The 19221-nt window shown below is 38.7% G+C and overlaps 1 protein-coding gene across 1 annotated transcript in view; it reads left to right on the forward strand.

Annotated features, from left to right (window-relative positions):
• gtf2a1.S (general transcription factor IIA 1 S homeolog) overlaps positions 1-19221 on the forward strand; it is a 101492-nt gene that overhangs the window by 56240 nt on the left and 26031 nt on the right. The window contains exon 8 of the mRNA XM_041574134.1: positions 9716-9779. Coding sequence (XP_041430068.1) covers positions 9716-9779 — 64 coding nt within the window. The remainder of the gene's footprint in view (positions 1-9715; positions 9780-19221) is intronic.

Here is a 19221-nt window from a genome sequence, read left to right on the forward strand (position 1 = left end):
GAATTTTCCATCCTCAAGGTTTAATATATTCCGAAAAATTTGTGATTTTTTTCAAAAGTCCAGTTTTTTTTAAAAAAAAAAAAAATCACGAATTTTTCGTGATTTTTGCATTCAGAGTTTAGTTAATGTATATACCATGAAATGTCTGATTTGCTGTGGAAGAGATTTTATGTACATTGTCCACATGTTGAAAGATTTTGCTGTGTCTTGGTTAGTGTTTCCAACCAATCAATATGGAAAATATGATGTAATTTTTTTTTCGTTAAGGAAATCAGGTGCAATTGTGCTGAACATCTTCTATTCTGGCTCTCTACATCAAAAGGGTACGGGCCCAGTTCTGCCTCAAACTTTGTGCCAACTGCGTTGATTGCTTGTAAATAAGGCCTTTTATCTCATAATAAGCCTTTGTTTAATTTAATTTTTGTTTTAAAGCCAGTTTGAAGCAAATTATTGGGATGAGTACTTGTGCTGTCGTGGACTAATGACTGGGTAGTACAGTCTAATGAAAGGCAATACATGTGCACCCTCCAGTGGTGATATATATGAAATGCAATTGAAAATGGAAGCTTTTACAAATGTAGATAATTCTCATAACAAAAGTGCTGTCTTTTGCTCCAGCTCCACATGACAATTACATTGATAATTAGATGAACATAAAGTTGCTACTTATTCATAAAAAATACCAAATTGCTTGCATTTTTTAGAAAGAAATAAACGTTAAACTAAGGGGCAGATTTCCCTAGGGTCGAATATCGAGGGTTAATTAGGTGGCGAACTAGGGGGTCGAAGTTTTTTTTAAAGAGACAGTACTTCGACTATCGAATGGTTGAATAATAGTCGAACGATTTTTACTTCGAATCGTTCGATTCAAAGTCATAGTTGAAGGTCGAAGTAGCATATTCGATGGTCGAAGTAGCCAAAAAAAACATTCGAAATTCGAAGTTTTTTTTCCTCTATTCCTTCACTTGAGCTAAGTAAATGGGCCCCTAAATATCTGCCAGTACATTTTCTGTTTTCTAAATATGATAATGGGCCTTATTAAATCTCACATGTGTTGTCAGCCCCATACAACATTATTTTTGGCCCTGGTGCAGTGTGCAGTAGCATAATGTCTGCTTCTTGTGCCCATCTGGGTAATGCCAGGTTACAATAGAGAGTAATTGACAGGCACAGTTTCGGACTGGCCCACAGGGATACCAGGAAAACTCCCGGTGGGCCCAGGTTTCAGTGGTCCCTCATGCTGCTAAATATTTGGCCTATTTCATGTCCATTCCCTATTTCTATGAGAACAAAGTGGCTAAATAGATGGAACAATAGAGTATGGTTGAGTGAGGAGAGGAAGAATAATAGTACTGAGAGTGGGTCCCTGGTCTTAGATTACTTGGTGGGCCCCTGGTGAAAAAGGTTTTTGGGTGGGCTCCTGGTGTCCCAGTCCGACACTGGAGAGGCATAACATTATTTGAACAGAGCTGGTATTTATGCCAAAGCAGGTTTTACGATTTCTGAAAGGGTTTTAAAGCATTGTCAAAACTAGAAACTTTGTAGCACTAACAGATCTGCTCAGAACTTTACTCTAGGCATTAGTCTGTATTCCTTTTATTTCTTAATCAACCATTTGCAGTAGATCTTGCTCTCTTCTCGGTTAGTAACCATGGCTACGACCATTAAAAGCCGTCTGGCTAGTATGCATTTTCCTGCCACCACAATGTTTTTCTCTCTCTCTCTTTTCCCAAATGATCAGTTAATGAGAGCTTCTGTAAGTTTAAAAAAAGCAAGATTAAAGTGTAGAAATAATGAATATCGTTGATCTTTGTTTATCGGGAATAGCACACAAACATGTCCTGCACAATCTGGACTACGTAAAATACCTTTTCACACCTACATCTAAATAATGATGCATTTGTTTCCAGGTGACATACTGTGTTAGTTAGTGTAACCATTATTGTTGCTGTTCATATTCCAGGCTTAAACCTCTCCTGAATGAATAATAAGGTCACTGCTGTTCATTGAACAGTGAGCAAACAAACAATTAACAGTTGTATTTATCAAATTGCTCCCCAAGTGCCAAACAGTAGTGCTATGTATGTAAGTAAGTTAGTTAGGTTGAGAAAAGACACACGGCCATCAAGTTCAACTATTTTAACTCTATTTTAACCTGCCTAACTGCCAGTTGACCCAGAGGAAGGCAAAAAAACTCCATCTGAAGCCTCTCCAATTTGCCTCAGAGGGGGAAAAATGGCAATCGGACCAGTCCCTGGATCAACTTGTACTATGTTCTATCTTCCATAACCCTGTATTCCCTCACTTGCTAAACAGCCATCCAACCCCTTCTTTAAGCTATCTAATGTATCAGCCTGTACCACTGATTCAGGGAGAATATTTAGGCGGAACCTCCTTTCTTCTAATCAGAATGGGTGACCTTGTGTCAGCTGGAAAAGACCTACTGGTAAATAAAGCATTAGAGAGATTATTATATGATCCCCTTATATATTTATACATAGTTATCACATCACCCATTAAGCGCCTCGTCTCCAGCTTGAACATTCCCAATTTGGCCAGTCTTTCCTCATAGCTAAGATTTTCAATACCTTTTACCAGCTTAGTTGCCCTTCTCTGTACCCTCTTTAATACAATAATGTCCTGTTTGAGTGATGGAAACCAAAACTGTACGGCATATTCTAGATGGGGCCTTACCAGTGCTCTATACAGTGGAAGAATCTATGCCCCTTTTAATACAGCTCAAGACCTTATTTGCCCTTGATGCTGCTGACTGGCATTGCTTTTTACAGCCAAGTTTATCATCTACAGGGACTCCAAGGTCCTTTTCCATTATGGATTTGCCTAGTGCAGTCCATGGGGGGAAATAGGTCAGCAGAGATATGACACACCAATGGGGTTATTTATCAAAATCTGAAAAGTTCTCACTATTTTCTGAAAACTACTCCAACCAATTCTGCACAGACTGTGTGGGAAAAAAATTCCTGAAATCATGAAAAAAAATCAAAGTTGTACAAATTTTTGGGATTTGTCCCCAAAAAACTGAATTTTTTCGAATTTGACACTCGAAACGTTTATCGGATTTGACGTCACAAAACCATGAAATCTTTGGATTTTTGAACTAAACCAAGTGCAGATCAGGATATCAACAGGACATCTGCCATTTACTTCTACATAAACTCGGCAGGTCTGAGTTGGAGTACTTTTTCATCCTAACTTTTAACACCATCGGGTTTTAATAAATCACAGAAATCTTTTTTTCTCCCGCGAAAAAATGGTGCTTTTTTTCACTTTAAAAGTCTGACCAGAAAAAAAATGGAATTATTAAATTACCCCCCAACTGTCAGCCTTTCTGTGCACAGGGTCAGATCTTGGCCCAAAAAATGCACTCTTAAAAGAGAACTAATGCTTAACAGAGAGTTAGGGGCACATTTACTTAGCTCGAGTGAAGGATTAGAATAAAAAATACTTCAAATTTCGAAGTATTTTTTTGGCTACTTCGACCATTGAATTGGCTACTTCGACTTCGACTACGAATCGAATGATTCAAACTAAAAATCGTTCGACTATTCGACCATTCAATAGTCGAAGTACTGTCTCTTTAAAAAAAACTTTGACCCCCTAGTTCACCACCTAAAACCTACCGAAGTCTAAGTTAGCCTATGGGGAAGGTCCCCACAGGCTTTCCTACCAATTTGTGATCGATGGAAAATCGTTCGATTGATGGATTAAAATCCTTCGATCGCAGGAATTGCGGTAAATCCTTCGACTTTGATATTCGAAGTCGAAGGATTTTACTTCGACCAATAGTAAATGTGCCCCTTAGTGTAGAAATAGGGAAATGGACATGAAATAGGCCAAATATTTAGCAGCATGAGGGACCACTGAAACCTGGGCCCACCGGGAGTTTTCCTGGTATCCCTGTGGGCCAGTCCGAAACTGATTCAAACTAAAAATCGTTCGACTATTCGACCATTCAATAGTCGAAGTACTGTCTCTTTAAAAAAAACTTTGACCCCCTAGTTCACCACCTAAAACCTACCGAAGTCTAAGTTAGCCTATGGGGAAGGTCCCCACAGGCTTTCCTACCAATTTGTGATCGATGGAAAATCGTTCGATTGATGGATTAAAATCCTTCGATCGCAGGAATTGCGGTAAATCCTTCGACTTTGATATTCGAAGTCGAAGGATTTTACTTCGACCAATAGTAAATGTGCCCCTTAGTGTAGAAAACTTGTATATTATGTTTTGGGTTCCTGTTCCAGCCCAAGGCAATAACAGCCCTTTAGCAGAGAAGATCTGTGTCTCTGAATATTTGCATCTTCCATTCTGCTGATTCACTGCACATGATTTGTACTAATTAGTTACCTGAGTTTAGGGGCTGACTCACAATACACTGTATATACAGAATATAAATGTCACAATACGAGGCTGGTTAGTAATTAACTCAGATTCTCATTACATGGCAGCTCAGAAACCAGTGCAGTCTGCATTAGAATTGAATCAGCCCTGTAGCATCAGTGTATAAGACAGGTAAACCTAATTTTCCAGTTAATCATTTGTGAAAACCCCTAAGCTTCGCTTCTCAACAATTGCAAAGAGCACACAGAGTATGTGAGTCTCACTGATTCTTCTAACACAATGCAAGATGGTGACCCCTATGTACAACTTTGAAGACCTTAAAGGAACAGTAACATCAAAAAGTGAAATTGTTTTAAAGTAATACAAATATAATGCAGTGTTGCCCTGCACTGGTAAAACTGGTGAGTTTGCTTCAGAAACACTACTATTGTTTCTATAAATAAGCTGCTGTGTAGCAATGGGGGCAGCCGTTCAAAGGAGAAAAGGGTCAGGTTATACAGCAGATACGCTCTGTAGAACATAATGGTGTTATCTGTTATCCACTATTTATCCTGTGCCATATAGCCTTTTTCCAATTTCCACCATTGCTACACAGCAGCTTGTTTATATGAACTATAGTAGTGTTTCTGCAGCAATGCAGTTCAGGGCAACACTACATGATATTTTCATTACTTTACAACACTTTAATTTTTTGGTATTATTACTTTTATAGTGATTCTAAAACGGTTGGCTTATGCAGTAAGTTCAGTAGTTCTTCTTTCAGTAGTTCTCCTTTAAACATTTACAAGCAGCAGTGGCATTTCTCCACCAGTGATTGTCAGGTGGGACATAATCCTAAAACAGTTGGGAAAACCATGAAAATAAACAGTGAGAACATCTTCCCAAAACCCACCCCACTCTGTGTCATGATTGTATTCAGTTTATCAAACAATGGATGTATGTTGTTAATGGAGAAATCACAGCCCTTTAGATGTTAATGAATCAAAACTCCTAACATTCAAACTTGCCATTGGAGGCACTGAAAGTCATAGTCCACCAACATCTGCAAGGGTTCCATGCAGGGCCGCCATCAGGGGTGATGAGTGTCCCGGGCTGAACTTTGGAAAGAGCCGAGCCCCCCTTGAGAGTGCCGAAGCCGAAAAGACCCGAAGCTTCGAAAAGACCCGAAGTCCCGAAGCGGTGAAAAGACCGAAGTCACGAGAACAGCTGTAATTGAAGTCCTGAAGCGGCGAAAAGATCCAAAGTCACGAAAGGAGGCGAAATTGAAGTCCTGAAGCCACGAATTCAATTCTACTGAACACCAATTAGTGTTTTTTTTAACCCCCTGGCCACCAATGTATTATTTTAATATTCTATAGGCCCCTGCCACCAATGTTTTTTTTTAAAAAATATTTTTTTGGGGCCCAATTTTTTTTTTAACTTGTAAGGGGGGCCCTGGCACTAATATTTTTTTTTTTTTTTTTTTTTTAATTTTTGGGCCCCAATTTTTTTTAACTTGTAAGTGGGCCCTGGCACCAATTTTTTTTTTAAAAAAAAAACATTTGGGGCACCAAATTGTTTTTTAGCTTGTAAGGGGGGCCCTGGTGCCAATGTTTTTTTTTAAAAAAAATATTCTTTGGGGCCCCAATTGTACACCATTAGGGGGTTTATTTTGAAAATGTTGACCTAGTCTCACACTGTTACCACTTCAGCGGGAGAAGTTTTCTTCCCCCCAGTTGCATAGTTATATGAAGTTTGACATATATCATATATATTTTACACAAAATACATTTGCCTACATACAGTAGCTTGCAAAGTATATCAAACAATAAATAAATACAAATTATTAATTGTAGCAAAGCATAGAAACCAACCTGGTTAGGGTGAGACAGGCTAAAATGAGCTAAAAAGCCCTTCACAATGCAAGACATGCAGTGTAAAACCTTCTGAAAACATACGGTATTTACATGCCTCATGCTATACACATACAGTAGCACATTTCTGGTATGAAGGCAGTGCTATGTGTGTAGCATGAGCCATGTAAATAGCTTCTTTATTCAGAAGGCTTTACAGTGATGAAAGGAAACTGGACCATCTGCTGGTTAAATGTGGTACTGCAGCACATAAGCTATAATTTTAAAAACTTTGTTTTACCACAAAAAATCAAAATTAGAGCCTGACTACAATAACCTCTTAGTTTTTTCATGACAAAGTACATATTGTTCTATAAATATATATCCAAGATGTATGTCCCAAGGCTCATTTCTTAGATATAAATTGAATATTTAGTACAAATAACATTTAAAATGGTTCATACTGACCCCACATGGCCCAACTTAAGCGTTTCATACCCTCCAGTACTTAGTCATAGGTGTCTATTTTAAAAAAGACACCTATGACTAAGTACCGGAGGGTATGAAATGCGTAATGTGGGCCATGTGGGGTCAGTATGCGCCATCTTAAATGTGATTTTTAATACATTTTCAATTTTTAAATAAGAATTGAGCCTTGGGACATATATCTTGGATATATATTTATTTAGTACATTGCGGGAGCTTTTGGAACAGGGGCAAGTCCCTTTGGCTCAGCCTGGATCCATAGGAATCAGTTACATAGACTCCCTATTAAGGATAGAGAACAAGAACTACCCAGTACTGTTTGTGTATGTATAGTTATAGTTAGGGGCATATTTATCAAGGGTTCAATTTCAAATTGTAAAAACGTTGAAATTCGAATTCAAACAGACCAACCGAAATGAAGTCGAAAAGGTCCGTTTTCGATCAAATAGGTTCATCATATTTGGCTGAATTAGAATCGAAGGAATATCGCAATCGATCAAATTCGATTCAAAGTATTCCCCAAAAAAAAATTTGATTTTTCAAAGTCCACCAATTGACTCCAGATAGGTTCTAGGAGGTCCCACTGGTCGAAGTCGAATTTTTAAAGAGACAGTACATTTCGTTATTTGAATTTTAGAATTTTTTGCAAATTCGAATCGAATTTTTCCCTAGTGGAAGTACACAAAAATAGCTCGAAATACGATTTTTTTCAATTCGAAAATTCACCTCAACCTTTGATAAATCTGCCCCTTAGTACCATGGCCAAATAAATATCCTTTAAAAATGTTAGCCTTTGATTCAACATAACAATCAACCTGTAGCGACATAACAGCACTTTAACAATAGAAAACACTGGCAGTACAGAAGTTACTTTTTATGTTTACGGTGATTTTTTTTAGCTACCATTGTCTGCAGGTGTGCACATCTGCTCTAGGAGAAAAGCCATTTTATTTTGAATTACATGGGATAAACAATTTGATAAGTGATCCTGGAGTGCAGCCAGGAATAGAAGTAGGCAGGTACTTATCCTTACATGTTTAGTACAAAGAGGCATGTGTCCTAAATGTAATATACTATGGGGTATATTTATTATGTGGTGTAAAAAAACAGCGGGACAATTCACCACACTTCTGGTCATTTTTACATGTTTTTTTTTCTTAGCAATGTAAAATAACAATGACAAAACTGGCAGTTACATGGCATAAAATAAAACACACCTTGATACATTTGCTGTTTATTTTACACATTTTTTTACACTTTTTTTTGACGAATTTCATTTTACACAGCATAATACATATGCCCCTATATGTGTATATACTATGAGGCCTATTTATCAAAATTCTAATTTACTCGAAATTCGATTGGGGGGGTTATTTATGAAAAAATCTAAAACACAAATTTTACAGACTCAAGAACTCGAATCGAATTCGACTGAAGTCGAGTTTTTTCTCCTGAAAAAAACGCGAATGTCAGGAAGGCTAGTACAGGATCCGTTATCCAGAAACCCGTTATCCAAAAAGTTCACGAATTACGGAAAGTTCGTCTCCCATAGACTCCATTATAATAAATGCAAATTTGTAAAAATGATTACCTTTTTCTTTGTAATAATAAAACAGTAGCTTGTACTCAGTGTCGGACTGGCCCGGCGGGATACCAGGAAAAAACCCGGTGGGCCCCGACCCTTAATGGCCCCCCCGCTGGGCCAGACCCCTCTCCCGATCAAAGTGTACACAAAAAAGTTTTCCTTGGGCGCCCTGCGAAGCGCCATGTGTGCATGCGCGCAGTGCCGAGTGCCTTTCAAGCAGGAGCGGCGCCCTCAAGCAGGCACACCGAGCACGCTCAACTCACGGTAGGGGGGTCGGAGGAGGCCCTGGACAGTAGTCCCAGTGGCTCCGGGCCCCCCAGTCCGACCCTGCTTGTACTTGATCCCAACTAAGATATAATTAATCCTTATTGGAAGCAAAAACAGCCTATTGGGTTTATTTAATGTTTACAGGATTTTCTAGTAGACTCAAGGTATGAAGACCCAAATTATGGAAAGATCCTTTATCCAGAAAACCCCAGGTTCCGCGCATTCTGGATAACAGATCACATACCCGTAATATGTCCAAAATTTTTAATTCGAAGTTTCAATTCGACCCTTAATAATTCTGGCCCTTAGAGCTTTTTCTAAAAACTTGAATGTTTGCTTATTTATGAAAAAATCTGAATGTATAAAACTCAATTGAATACAATTGTGAAAAAAACTGAAATACCTCAAATTTTTCGAGTTTCTAGGCTTAAAAAACTCGAATTTGTGAGTTTATTACAAACTCGAAAACTTGTATTAAAATTTAAAGCTATGATGAAATGGCTTGAATTTTGCTTAGGACAATTCCCGTTGACTTCTACATGAACTCGCCAACTTTTAGGTGCCGTTTTTTTTTTTTACATTCAATTCTTTTTGCTTAATATATACCAGGTATTCAAGTTTTTGAAAATATAATTTGGATTTGTGAGTTTTTGTGCAAAAAATGTTAAATCATGGCAAAAATCCCAATTCGAACCTTGATAAATGATCCCCTATGTGTATGGAAATAGAGGTATGCGCCAGGTCTTAAGGTGGCCATACACAGGCCGTAGACCGAGTCGGCAGCTTATTGGCCCGTGTATGGGGCCCCGACGGGCTTCCCCGATCGAGATCTAGGCCGAAAGTCGGCCAGATCTCGATCGGATGGGACAAAAAATCCCGTCGGATCGCGGCCGCATCTGTTCGTTGATGCGGTCCCGCGATCCAACCGCCCGTTCACATTCGTTAGGATCCGATCGTTGGGCCCTAGGGCCCACGATCGGATCAGCCCAATATTGCCCCCCTCAAGGTGGGCATATCGGAGAGAGATCCGCTCGTTTGGCGACATCGCCACCTTTAGGTAGTAATGTAATTTAATGTTGTTTTGATGAAAGATGAAGTTGTAGTTTTCTGAGTTTTATTATGTCAGAGATGAAAAACACACTATATATGCCGGTAATTTAACACCTCTTCTTTTTGTCTTCTGCAGGTGGAAATAGAGCAGAAAAAAACACTGAACCAGGACATGGAAGGAGGCGATGTGGAAAAGTCAAGTGAATGTTCTGTCCAATAAGAATTGTCATACTTGGCTTTAGGGGAGAGAGAAACATGTGAGCACATGTAACCTGCAGGACCTAAGTGTGTGCAGGCAGTTCTTCATGCAGGAGCATAAGGAAAAGGAACATTTTTATTCCTGTGATCAGATTTGTCTTCCAGCATGAAGACCCATAATGGTAGGGGGAAGAATAAGCACATAAAGTTATGCCTTAGTCTCCCATCTACTAGACTGCAGCGGTGCAAAAACTCTGAAGCTTAGGATAGGATTAACATGGTAGGCCTATTTGGGTGTCTAATGAACCTTCAAACCCCGGGTATCCTTTTCTGGGTTCTCGTTGATTTTTGGTATTTTCTAATCCGTGTGGTATTTTATAGTGTAAAAAATCTTCTTAGCGTTTTTAGGGTTTGCACTTAAGGGGAGATTAAAGCCCGCTTACACTAGCCCTGGACCTGGAAGCCTGTATTAAGGTTTTTTTTTGTGATACCAAAAGTGAGTATGTGACAAACCAAGATTATGGGTGACTGTGTAGTAAAGAGGGGGTGGGAGTTACATGCTTGTTAGTTGCCACCAAATTCCAAACAAAGGTTCGGAGGGGTTTGTAGGCATGGGCTATTTTAAAATATAAAGAATTTAGATTTGCACAGATAGAATTTGAAGTATGACTTGCAACAGCCGTCATTTTTATGGTGGGGTATCAGTCTGTTAAGGACAAACCTGTACTCTATTGGGGTTATTTATCAAAGTCTGAATTTATCTCAATAGTTTCTGCTACAAACTCTGATCAAATCCACTCTGGTTTTTTACGCTTATTTATTATTACATTTTCCCGAAAATTTGCTTTGCGGGAAAAAAAATCAGATTTTCAAGAATTTTTGCATTTTTCATCCGATTTTCGAGATTTTTTTGGATTTTTCACCCGAAAACTCAGAAAACTTCGGGGTATTGCACGAAACCCAGCGCACATCAAAAAATCATTGAGACTTCTCCCATTGGGGTATATTTATCAAAGAGTGAAGTTAATAGTGAAGTTCCGCCACTAGAGTGAAATTCCACCACTCTCCATTCATTTCTATGGGATTTTTATAGGCGTATTTATCAAAGGGTGAACTTTCACTTTCACCCATTGATAAATACGCCTTTCAAAATCCCATAGAAATGAATTAAGAGCTGCGGAATTTCACTCTAGTGGCGGAACGTCACTCTTTGATAAATTTACCCCATTGACTTTTATGCAACCTCGACAGGTCTGAGATGCCGGATTTTCTGATTCAGACTTTTCCATCCTCAGTTTAATAAATTCCGAAAAATTATTGATTTTTTAAAAGTCCGATTTATAAAAAAACAATCATGAATTTTTCATGATTTTTGCATTCGGAGTTTAGTAAATAACCCTCTATATGTGCAGGGATTCAAGATTTTTTGGATTTTTCATCCGATTTTCAAGATTTTTTCGGATTTTTCACTCGAAAACTCAGAAAACTTCGGGGTATTGCACGAAACCCAGCGCACATCAAAAAATCATTGGGACTTCTCCCATTGGGGTATATTTATCAAAGAGTGAAGTTAATAGTGAAGTTCCGCCACTAGAGTGAAATTCTGCCACTCTCCATTCATTTCTATGGGATTTTTATAGGCGTATTTATCAAAGGGTGAACTTTCACCCATTGATAAATACGCCTTTCAAAATCCCATAGAAATGAATTAAGAGCTGCGGAATTTAACTCTAGTGGCGGAACATCACTCTTTGATAAATTTACCCCATTGACTTTTATGCAACCTCGACAGGTCTGAGATGCCGGATTTTCTGATTCAGACTTTTCCATCCTCGGTTTAATAAATTCCGAAAAATTATTGATTTTTTAGAAGTCCCATTTTATAAAAAAACAATCATGAATTTTTCATGATTTTTGCATTCGGAGTTTAGTAAATAACCCTCTATATGTGCAGGGATTCAAGATTTTTTGGATTTTTCCTTTGATTTTCAAGATTTTTTCGGATTTTTCACTCGAAAACTCAGAAAACTTCGGGGTATTGCACGAAACCCAGCTCACATCAAAAAATCATTGGGACTTCTCCCATTGACTTTTATGCAACCTCAACAGGTCTGAGATGCCGGATTTTCTGATTCGGACTTTTCCATACTAGGTTTGATAAATTCTGAAAAATTATTATTATTTTTTTTTTAAATCCGATTTTATAAAAAACAATCATGAATTTTTCATGATTTTTGTATTCAGAGTTTAGTAAATAACCCTCTATATGTGCAGGGATGTGAACTAACTTAAATCAGTTGGGTAGTTCCTGATATTTTAGAGTTTTTAATCTGCTTCATTCATTCATTCATTATTCAGCCACAAATACTGAAGAGTTCATCAAAAGCACACTATGAATTAAGCACTATTACACTGGGGTTTGTCACTTGCTCCACACATAATATTCCGTTAAAGCTCTTACTAGTTGTTTCTAATGAGTTAAAAGAGTGCAAGGTTTAATAAGGTAGGTTTTATCCTCATTTATACTAAATAGCCTAAGCCCTAAGGTATGAGGAACTATTAAGAAACAGGTGAAAGTCTTTTTAAATGTTCTTTGTAGAATAATGAAACAAAGAAAGAAATTATCTATAGAAAGAAGTCAAATCAACTGGGCTTGCTGTGTTTTTTCCTTGAAGACGTTTCACCAGTCATCCAACTGGCTTTCTCATGCTAATTGGAACAACATTCCAGAGGATATATATTCTCGAAGGAAGATTTACAAGTTATTCTGAATTGAGAAGTCCGGTTGATTTGACTTAAGGTGGCCATAGAAGCAAAGATCCGCTCGTTTGGCGACATCGCCAAACGAGCGGATCTTTCCCCGATATGCCATTAACGAGCATGGCTATATCGGGGGTAATCTGACCGTTCGGCCGTATGGTCCGATTATGACGTGCAATGGGCTTTGGCGGGATCGGTCGGGTCAAAATCAAACCTGTCCGGTCGACCAAACGACCGATCTCCGCCGGACGAAAGAAGTCGGCACTCACCACACACGATCTGAAAATCGTACGAATCCTGGATTCATACGATAGGATCTGTGTGTCTATGGCCACCATTATTACTATAGATATACCATGACCTGGATGAATGAGGATCTTCACAAACAAAGAAAGGAATTGTGTTTCTAAAAGTAGACCAAATAAAATGGAATATACAAGCATACACATTATTCTCATTTTCAATGCCAATGGGTAGATGCAGAAGGGTGATGCCTGTTTTGGGACAGCAGAGTAGCACATCACAGACTCTCAAACATCAGAGGGGTAAATTCAGTAAGCGCCGAAAATGCGCTAGTGACGCCTTCGCCAGGGCACTGCTAATTCACTAAAATCAGAAGTTGCGCGCAGGGAGGTGAAAGGTAGTGAAGTTGTGCTACCGTTAATTAGTTACGCTAGCGATGCCTAATTTGCATACGGCGCCAAGTTAAAGTACAATGGACGGATATGTAGCAGCAAATACATTACACTACACAAGCCTGGGAAAGCTTCATCAAATAAAATAGAGTTGTTATTTTGCCCTATACATGTGCCCACTGTATAGTTTAGGTGCCATATGTTAGGAAATGTACGATCTTTATGATCTTTTTCAGCCTATCCCCCTTAAAAAAGTAAAAGACACCAGCGTTTTTTGGGACTTAGAAAAAATTTTAACTTTTTTTTGAAGCAAGCTCTATCTACTCTATTGCACTTCGCCTGGTCTGAGGTGGAGAAGGCAAGTCTGGCGCAAGAGGTAACGTTTAGTAAAATCCGCATCTTAGTGAATTTGCGTAGTTACGTCCATTCGCCATAGCGAAACTTTGCCTGGCGTAAGGGTGTGAAGTAGCACTAGAGTAGGTCCACTTCTCTAGCGAATTTACGCCAGCCCCCGTTAGTAAATCGGCGAAGTAACGAAATGACGTCACGCTGGCGAATTTTCGCTAGCGTTAGCCACTTCACCCTTTAGTAAATTTGCCCAAGAGAAACTATTTAAGTTGGCATACTTGTGATTTTCTTATACAGACAAGGGAGGAAATGTTTCCTCACCAAATACTTCAGGGAACTTGGAGAAATTTGCAGGAAGTATTATCCTATATGTGCTAAATGCTCCCCACAGTTTAGTAACGTGTGATATAAGTATAATCTGCTATTTTTCATGTCACCTCAAAGGCAAGGCTTTTGTCTCTGTAGCAATGTTAACATGATTAGGTGTAATATGTGCTCACCTAAGCCAAGATCTACAGCACACAAATGTCAATTAGTACTGCTTTGTGCATTCTGTGTGATTCCTGTCCAAAAGAAGTAAAGGAGTTCAGCGCTCTTCATAGGCACGTTTGTTTTACATATATATATATAAATATGGTATAAGACCAAGTTTGTCAAAACTGTTGATCCTAACATGGCAAGTGTATTGCTACCTGCATGTCTACGTATCTGTATCTCAGACTGCTGGACAAGGAGGGGATTCTTAGTCTGTCTGGCTCATCTATATACAGAACTTGAAATCCTGTTGTTTTTTCCTCTTGTTTATTCTACTCTTCCTCTGATGATATTGCACTATCCACGTAGTTCTTTTTACATGTGAAATGTTTCACTACCGAATTTGGAAGGGCTTTTTATGTGTAATGTAATGTGCCTCAATGTAATAATGGCCAGTGGCATAAAATGAAGAAATTGAAGAAAAACCCAGTTTTAGTTCTCATCTCGAGAGAGGCTTAAGGCTTCCCAAGTCTTTTACATTTCAGCAAAGTGTCTAGAGGGAAATTGCTGCAGCCCAACCCTCTCCTAAATAAGCAGTAGAAAGCAGGAGAACAACATTGCCTTCTGTTATGCAGCAATGAAACGGATGAAACGTTTCTAGTCAGTGAAGCTTAGTTGGGTAACGGTCTACTTTACAGAAATCAACGTATTAAATTGCTGTTATAATAAACTCCATTGACTACATTATAGTCCTGTGTAGCCCAAAAGGAGATGGTGAATTACAGAGACTGATTACTTCAAGGCATAAAACTGAAACACAAAAAGGAGTTTGCTGTTTTGTTTTCTCGTTTCCTAGTTCTTAAAGGCACAATGTTACTACTGATCGCTCCGCACTTTATATATACACTGGCAACCTTTGTTTCATGTCCTGTATTTTAAACAATGTAATTATAGAGATATTTGTACAGCTCTGTTGTTTTGTGTGTTTTTTTCACAGGTACTGTAGCAATATTTCTAGTGATGGGCAAACCCGAACTTCGCCAGAAATTGGCGAAACAGCGAGAATTCGCTGAAATACATTGAAGTCTATGGGCAACATTTTTTTTCAGCCATTAGAGTCTATGGGCGTCATTTTCCCTGCGAAAAATTTTGCTCATCACTAATTATTTCTTACAGTTGTGTGCTTAGAATGGTGTGTGGTGGGCACAGGACTAAAATCCATTGTGGGTAAGCCAGTAACACATTAGGGGGCGCATTTACTATTGGTAATATCGAGGGTTAATTAAAAGTAAAATCCTTCGACTTCGAATATTGAAGTCGAAGGATTTACCGCATTGCCTTCGTTTGAACGATCGAAGGAAAAATCGTTCGATCGAACGGTTAAATCCTTCGAATTGAACGATTCGAAGGATTTTAATCCATCGATCGAACGATTTTCCTTCGATCAAAAAAAGCTTGGAAAAGCCTATGGGGACCTATAATATCCTATGGGGATCCTATGGGGATATTACTTTGATCGTTCCATGGCCAAATTCGATATTTGAAGTATTTCAATTCGAGGGTCGAATTTTGAAGTATTTATCACTTTGAGAGTCGACCCTTGATAAAGTCATAATTATGAGATTTAGGGGCCCATTTACTTAGCTCGAGTGAAGGATTAGAAGAAAAAATATTTTGAATGGTCGAATATGGCTACTTCGACCATCGAATAGGCTACTTCGACCTTCGACATCGACTTCGAATTGAATGATTCGAACTAAAAAGTACTGTCTCTTTAAAAAATACTTTGACCCCCTAGTTCGCCACCTAAAACCTACCGAGGCCAATGTTAGCCTATGGGGAAGGTCGCCATAGGCTTCCTAACAATTTTCTGATCGAAGGAAAATCCTTCGATCGATGGATTAAAATCCTTCGATTCTAAGGATTTAATCGTTCGATCGAACGATTATTCCTTCAATCGTTCGATCGTAGGAATAGCGCTAAATCCTTTGACTTCGATATTTGAAGACGAAGGGTTTCAATTCGGCAGTCGAATATCGAGGGTTAATTAACCCTCGATATTCGACCCTAGGTAAATGTGCCCCTAAAAGTCATAATTCATCAGAATTTTTTTTTTGCTGGCCCCAGTGCTCTTCCGTAAGGAGTAATAAGAACAGCACCAATATTGAGGTTTCAGATATTTTACATAGTATTATGGGATCTCACTGCTAATTGTATAATCACTGCTATCAGATATTTTGCAACATGGTTTGGTTGAATAAAAGAATCACTTCTGAAGTTCTGAAGAACTAATGGCCCCAGTGCACCAGTTGATAAACTAATTGCTAAAAAAAAATCAAATGTAGTCAATTCCCAGAACAAGACTATCCAAGTCCTGTTGATTTCAGTGGTATCATGGCACAGCTAAGCTGGATAGATGAAACTTCTGACTGATGGTAGTTTGTTATTACTAGGGATGCAACAAAACCACTATTTTGGATTCGGCCAAATCCCCGAATCCTTTGTGAAAAATTCGGCCGAATACAGAACCGAATCCAACCAAATTAGGGGTGGGAAGGGGTAAACATTTTTTACTTCCTTGTTTTCTGACAAAAAGTCATGCGATTTCCCTCCCTGCTCCTAATTTGCATATGTAAATTAGGATTTGGTTCGGCCGAATCCGAATCCTGCTGAAAAAGGCCGAATCTTGGCCGAATCCCGGATTCAGTGCATCCCTATTTATTACCATAAATTTAGCAAAATTGAAGCGTACAGCATTCATAAATCAAGGAGAAACTTGATTAGATCACTTAAATAAAATAAGAATCTCTGACTTTAGCCTGTAATAAATGTGTCCCTATGATATGAGATTTTAAAAATAATGTCCGCCAAATAAGTGGATTTGCATGAAATATTATTTTCATTTAATGTTTCCAACAACATTTAGCTAAACTCTCCCAGACTGTTTACCTACTTTGATTCTACAGTTTCGCTCCGGGTTCCTTTTATATTTGGACCTCTTTTGACCTGTTATAAACTTGTACCCAGCATAAACGGTCATTTGCTTTAAATGGCCACTTTGTTTCTGAGTACATCATTCTCTGCACTTCTTTGAAATTTCGTTTTCCCATTTGCAGGATTTGGCGGTCTGCCCAGAATCTCTCCAGTTAATGTAGTTGCTTGTGAACTAGGTATGGCATTCTCCTTCCATAAGAATTTGCTGTGACTCTCATGCTGCAACGTTGTTCCATGTCCTGTATTTTAAACAATGTAATAATAGAGAAATTTGTTCAGCTGTGTTGTTTTGTTTGACTTTTTTTTTTTTTTTTTTTTTTACAAAACACACCTAATATTCTATTTGATAGGGATTAGATTACCATTTTCAACAATAAAAAAGAAACAAAATGACCCAATTCATAGCAACATTTCCAGGTACATTTTAGGTGCTGTTTTTTTGCGCCATGCTAAAAGGGGAATAAAGCCACACCTTCCAAAGGACATGCCAGTGATCATTATTTGAGCAACACTACTTCATTTTAAGCACCTTCTCTAAAATCTTAAAGGGATACTGTCATGGCGAAAAAAAAATTTTTCAAAATGAATCAGTTAATAGTGCTGCTCCAGCAGAATTCTGCACTGAAATCCATTTCTCAAAAGAGCAAACAGATTTTTTTATATTCAATTTTGAACTCTGACATGGAGCTAGACATATTGTCAATTTCCCAGCTGCCCCAAGTCATGTGACTTGTGCTCTGATAAACTTCAATCACTCTTTACTGCTGTACTGCAAGTTGGAGTGATATCACCCGTCCCTTTCCCCCCCCAGCAGCCAAACAAAAGAACAATGGGAAGGTAACCAGATAACAGCTCCCTAACACAAGATAAGAGCTGCCTGGTAGATCTAAGAACAACACTCAATAGTAAAAACCCATGTCCCACTGAGACACATTCACTTACATTGAGAAGGAAAAACAGCAGCCTGCCAGAAAGCATTTCTCTCCTAAAGTGCAGGCACAAGTCACATGACCAGGGGCAGCTGGGAAATTGAGAAAAATGTCTAGCCCCATGTCAGATTTCAAAATTGAATATAAAAAAATCTGTTTGCTCTTTTGAGAAATGGATTTCAGTGCAGAATTCTGCTGGAGTAGCACTATTAACTGATGCGTTTTGAAAAAAAACATGTTTTCCGATGACAGGATCCCTTTAATTACAGAATAAGAGCAGATACTGAGAAATGTTTTTTTTTTATTTTATCATGAGATTATTTAAATAATTTGTTGTGGATGGTTAATTTTGTCCTAGGACATTATTTAGTTAGCATAACAACCAAGCAGATGGGTTTAATCCCTTGATTGCTGGACAGAAACATGTTTATACATATAGATAATATCTACTTATACATTTCCCCTATTTCTTTGTTGCAACCACACTTTATTTGAATCTTTGCCATCTGTCTTTCTCAATTCCTCTTCAGAGGCTTTATATACTACATCATCATTTTAATAAAATGGCCCCAAAATAAATCTTTGATATAGAAGAAAATGATCCTACCCACGGACAGCACATCTATCAAATAGTGACTGAAGAAATGCTGTGCAAAAGTGTAAAATACAGTCTTTTTCAAACTGTGGGTTAGAATTCATGGCAGGGTGAGACCTGAGATGGTCACAACAACTTCAGTGCAAAACATTATCAGAATATTGTGAGGACTCACCCTGGTGGTCTAGTGGGCCACTGTGATCCTTCTGCTTCGCTTGCTGGTTCTCCTATGGCGCGCGCACTTCCACCTTTTGTGCGTCGCGAGCGCCATGACGTCATGACGGTATCGTGTTTGGTGTGAATTCTGAATATCCAAACTCATTGCCCGTTATTAGGTCTAACTTGTTAGTATCCTGGGTGCAATTTCTGTCTTGTTTGATTCCAGTTTTGACCCTTGCCTGCCTGATTATTCTGAACTCTGCCAATCCTAACCCTTGCCTGCCTGACTACTCTGAACTCTACCAGTATTGACCCTTGCCTGCCTGACTATTCTTTGAATGCTGCCTGTACCGATCCCGGCCTGATTGACCTTGCTTGAACTCCGATTGAACTGACCACTGCCTGTCTGACCCTGCTTGAGCTCTCTCTGTACCGACCCCGGCCTGCCAGACTACTCTTTTTTTTCATCTATTCCCTGAACTGTTGCCTTCCATCCAAAACCTTGGAAAAACGCGTGCCCCTTTACTCGTTCAGAACATCTGCTTTGCTC

Source organism: Xenopus laevis, chromosome 8S (assembly GCF_017654675.1).
Source record: "Xenopus laevis strain J_2021 chromosome 8S, Xenopus_laevis_v10.1, whole genome shotgun sequence".
Taxonomy (NCBI): Eukaryota; Metazoa; Chordata; class Amphibia; order Anura; family Pipidae; genus Xenopus; species Xenopus laevis.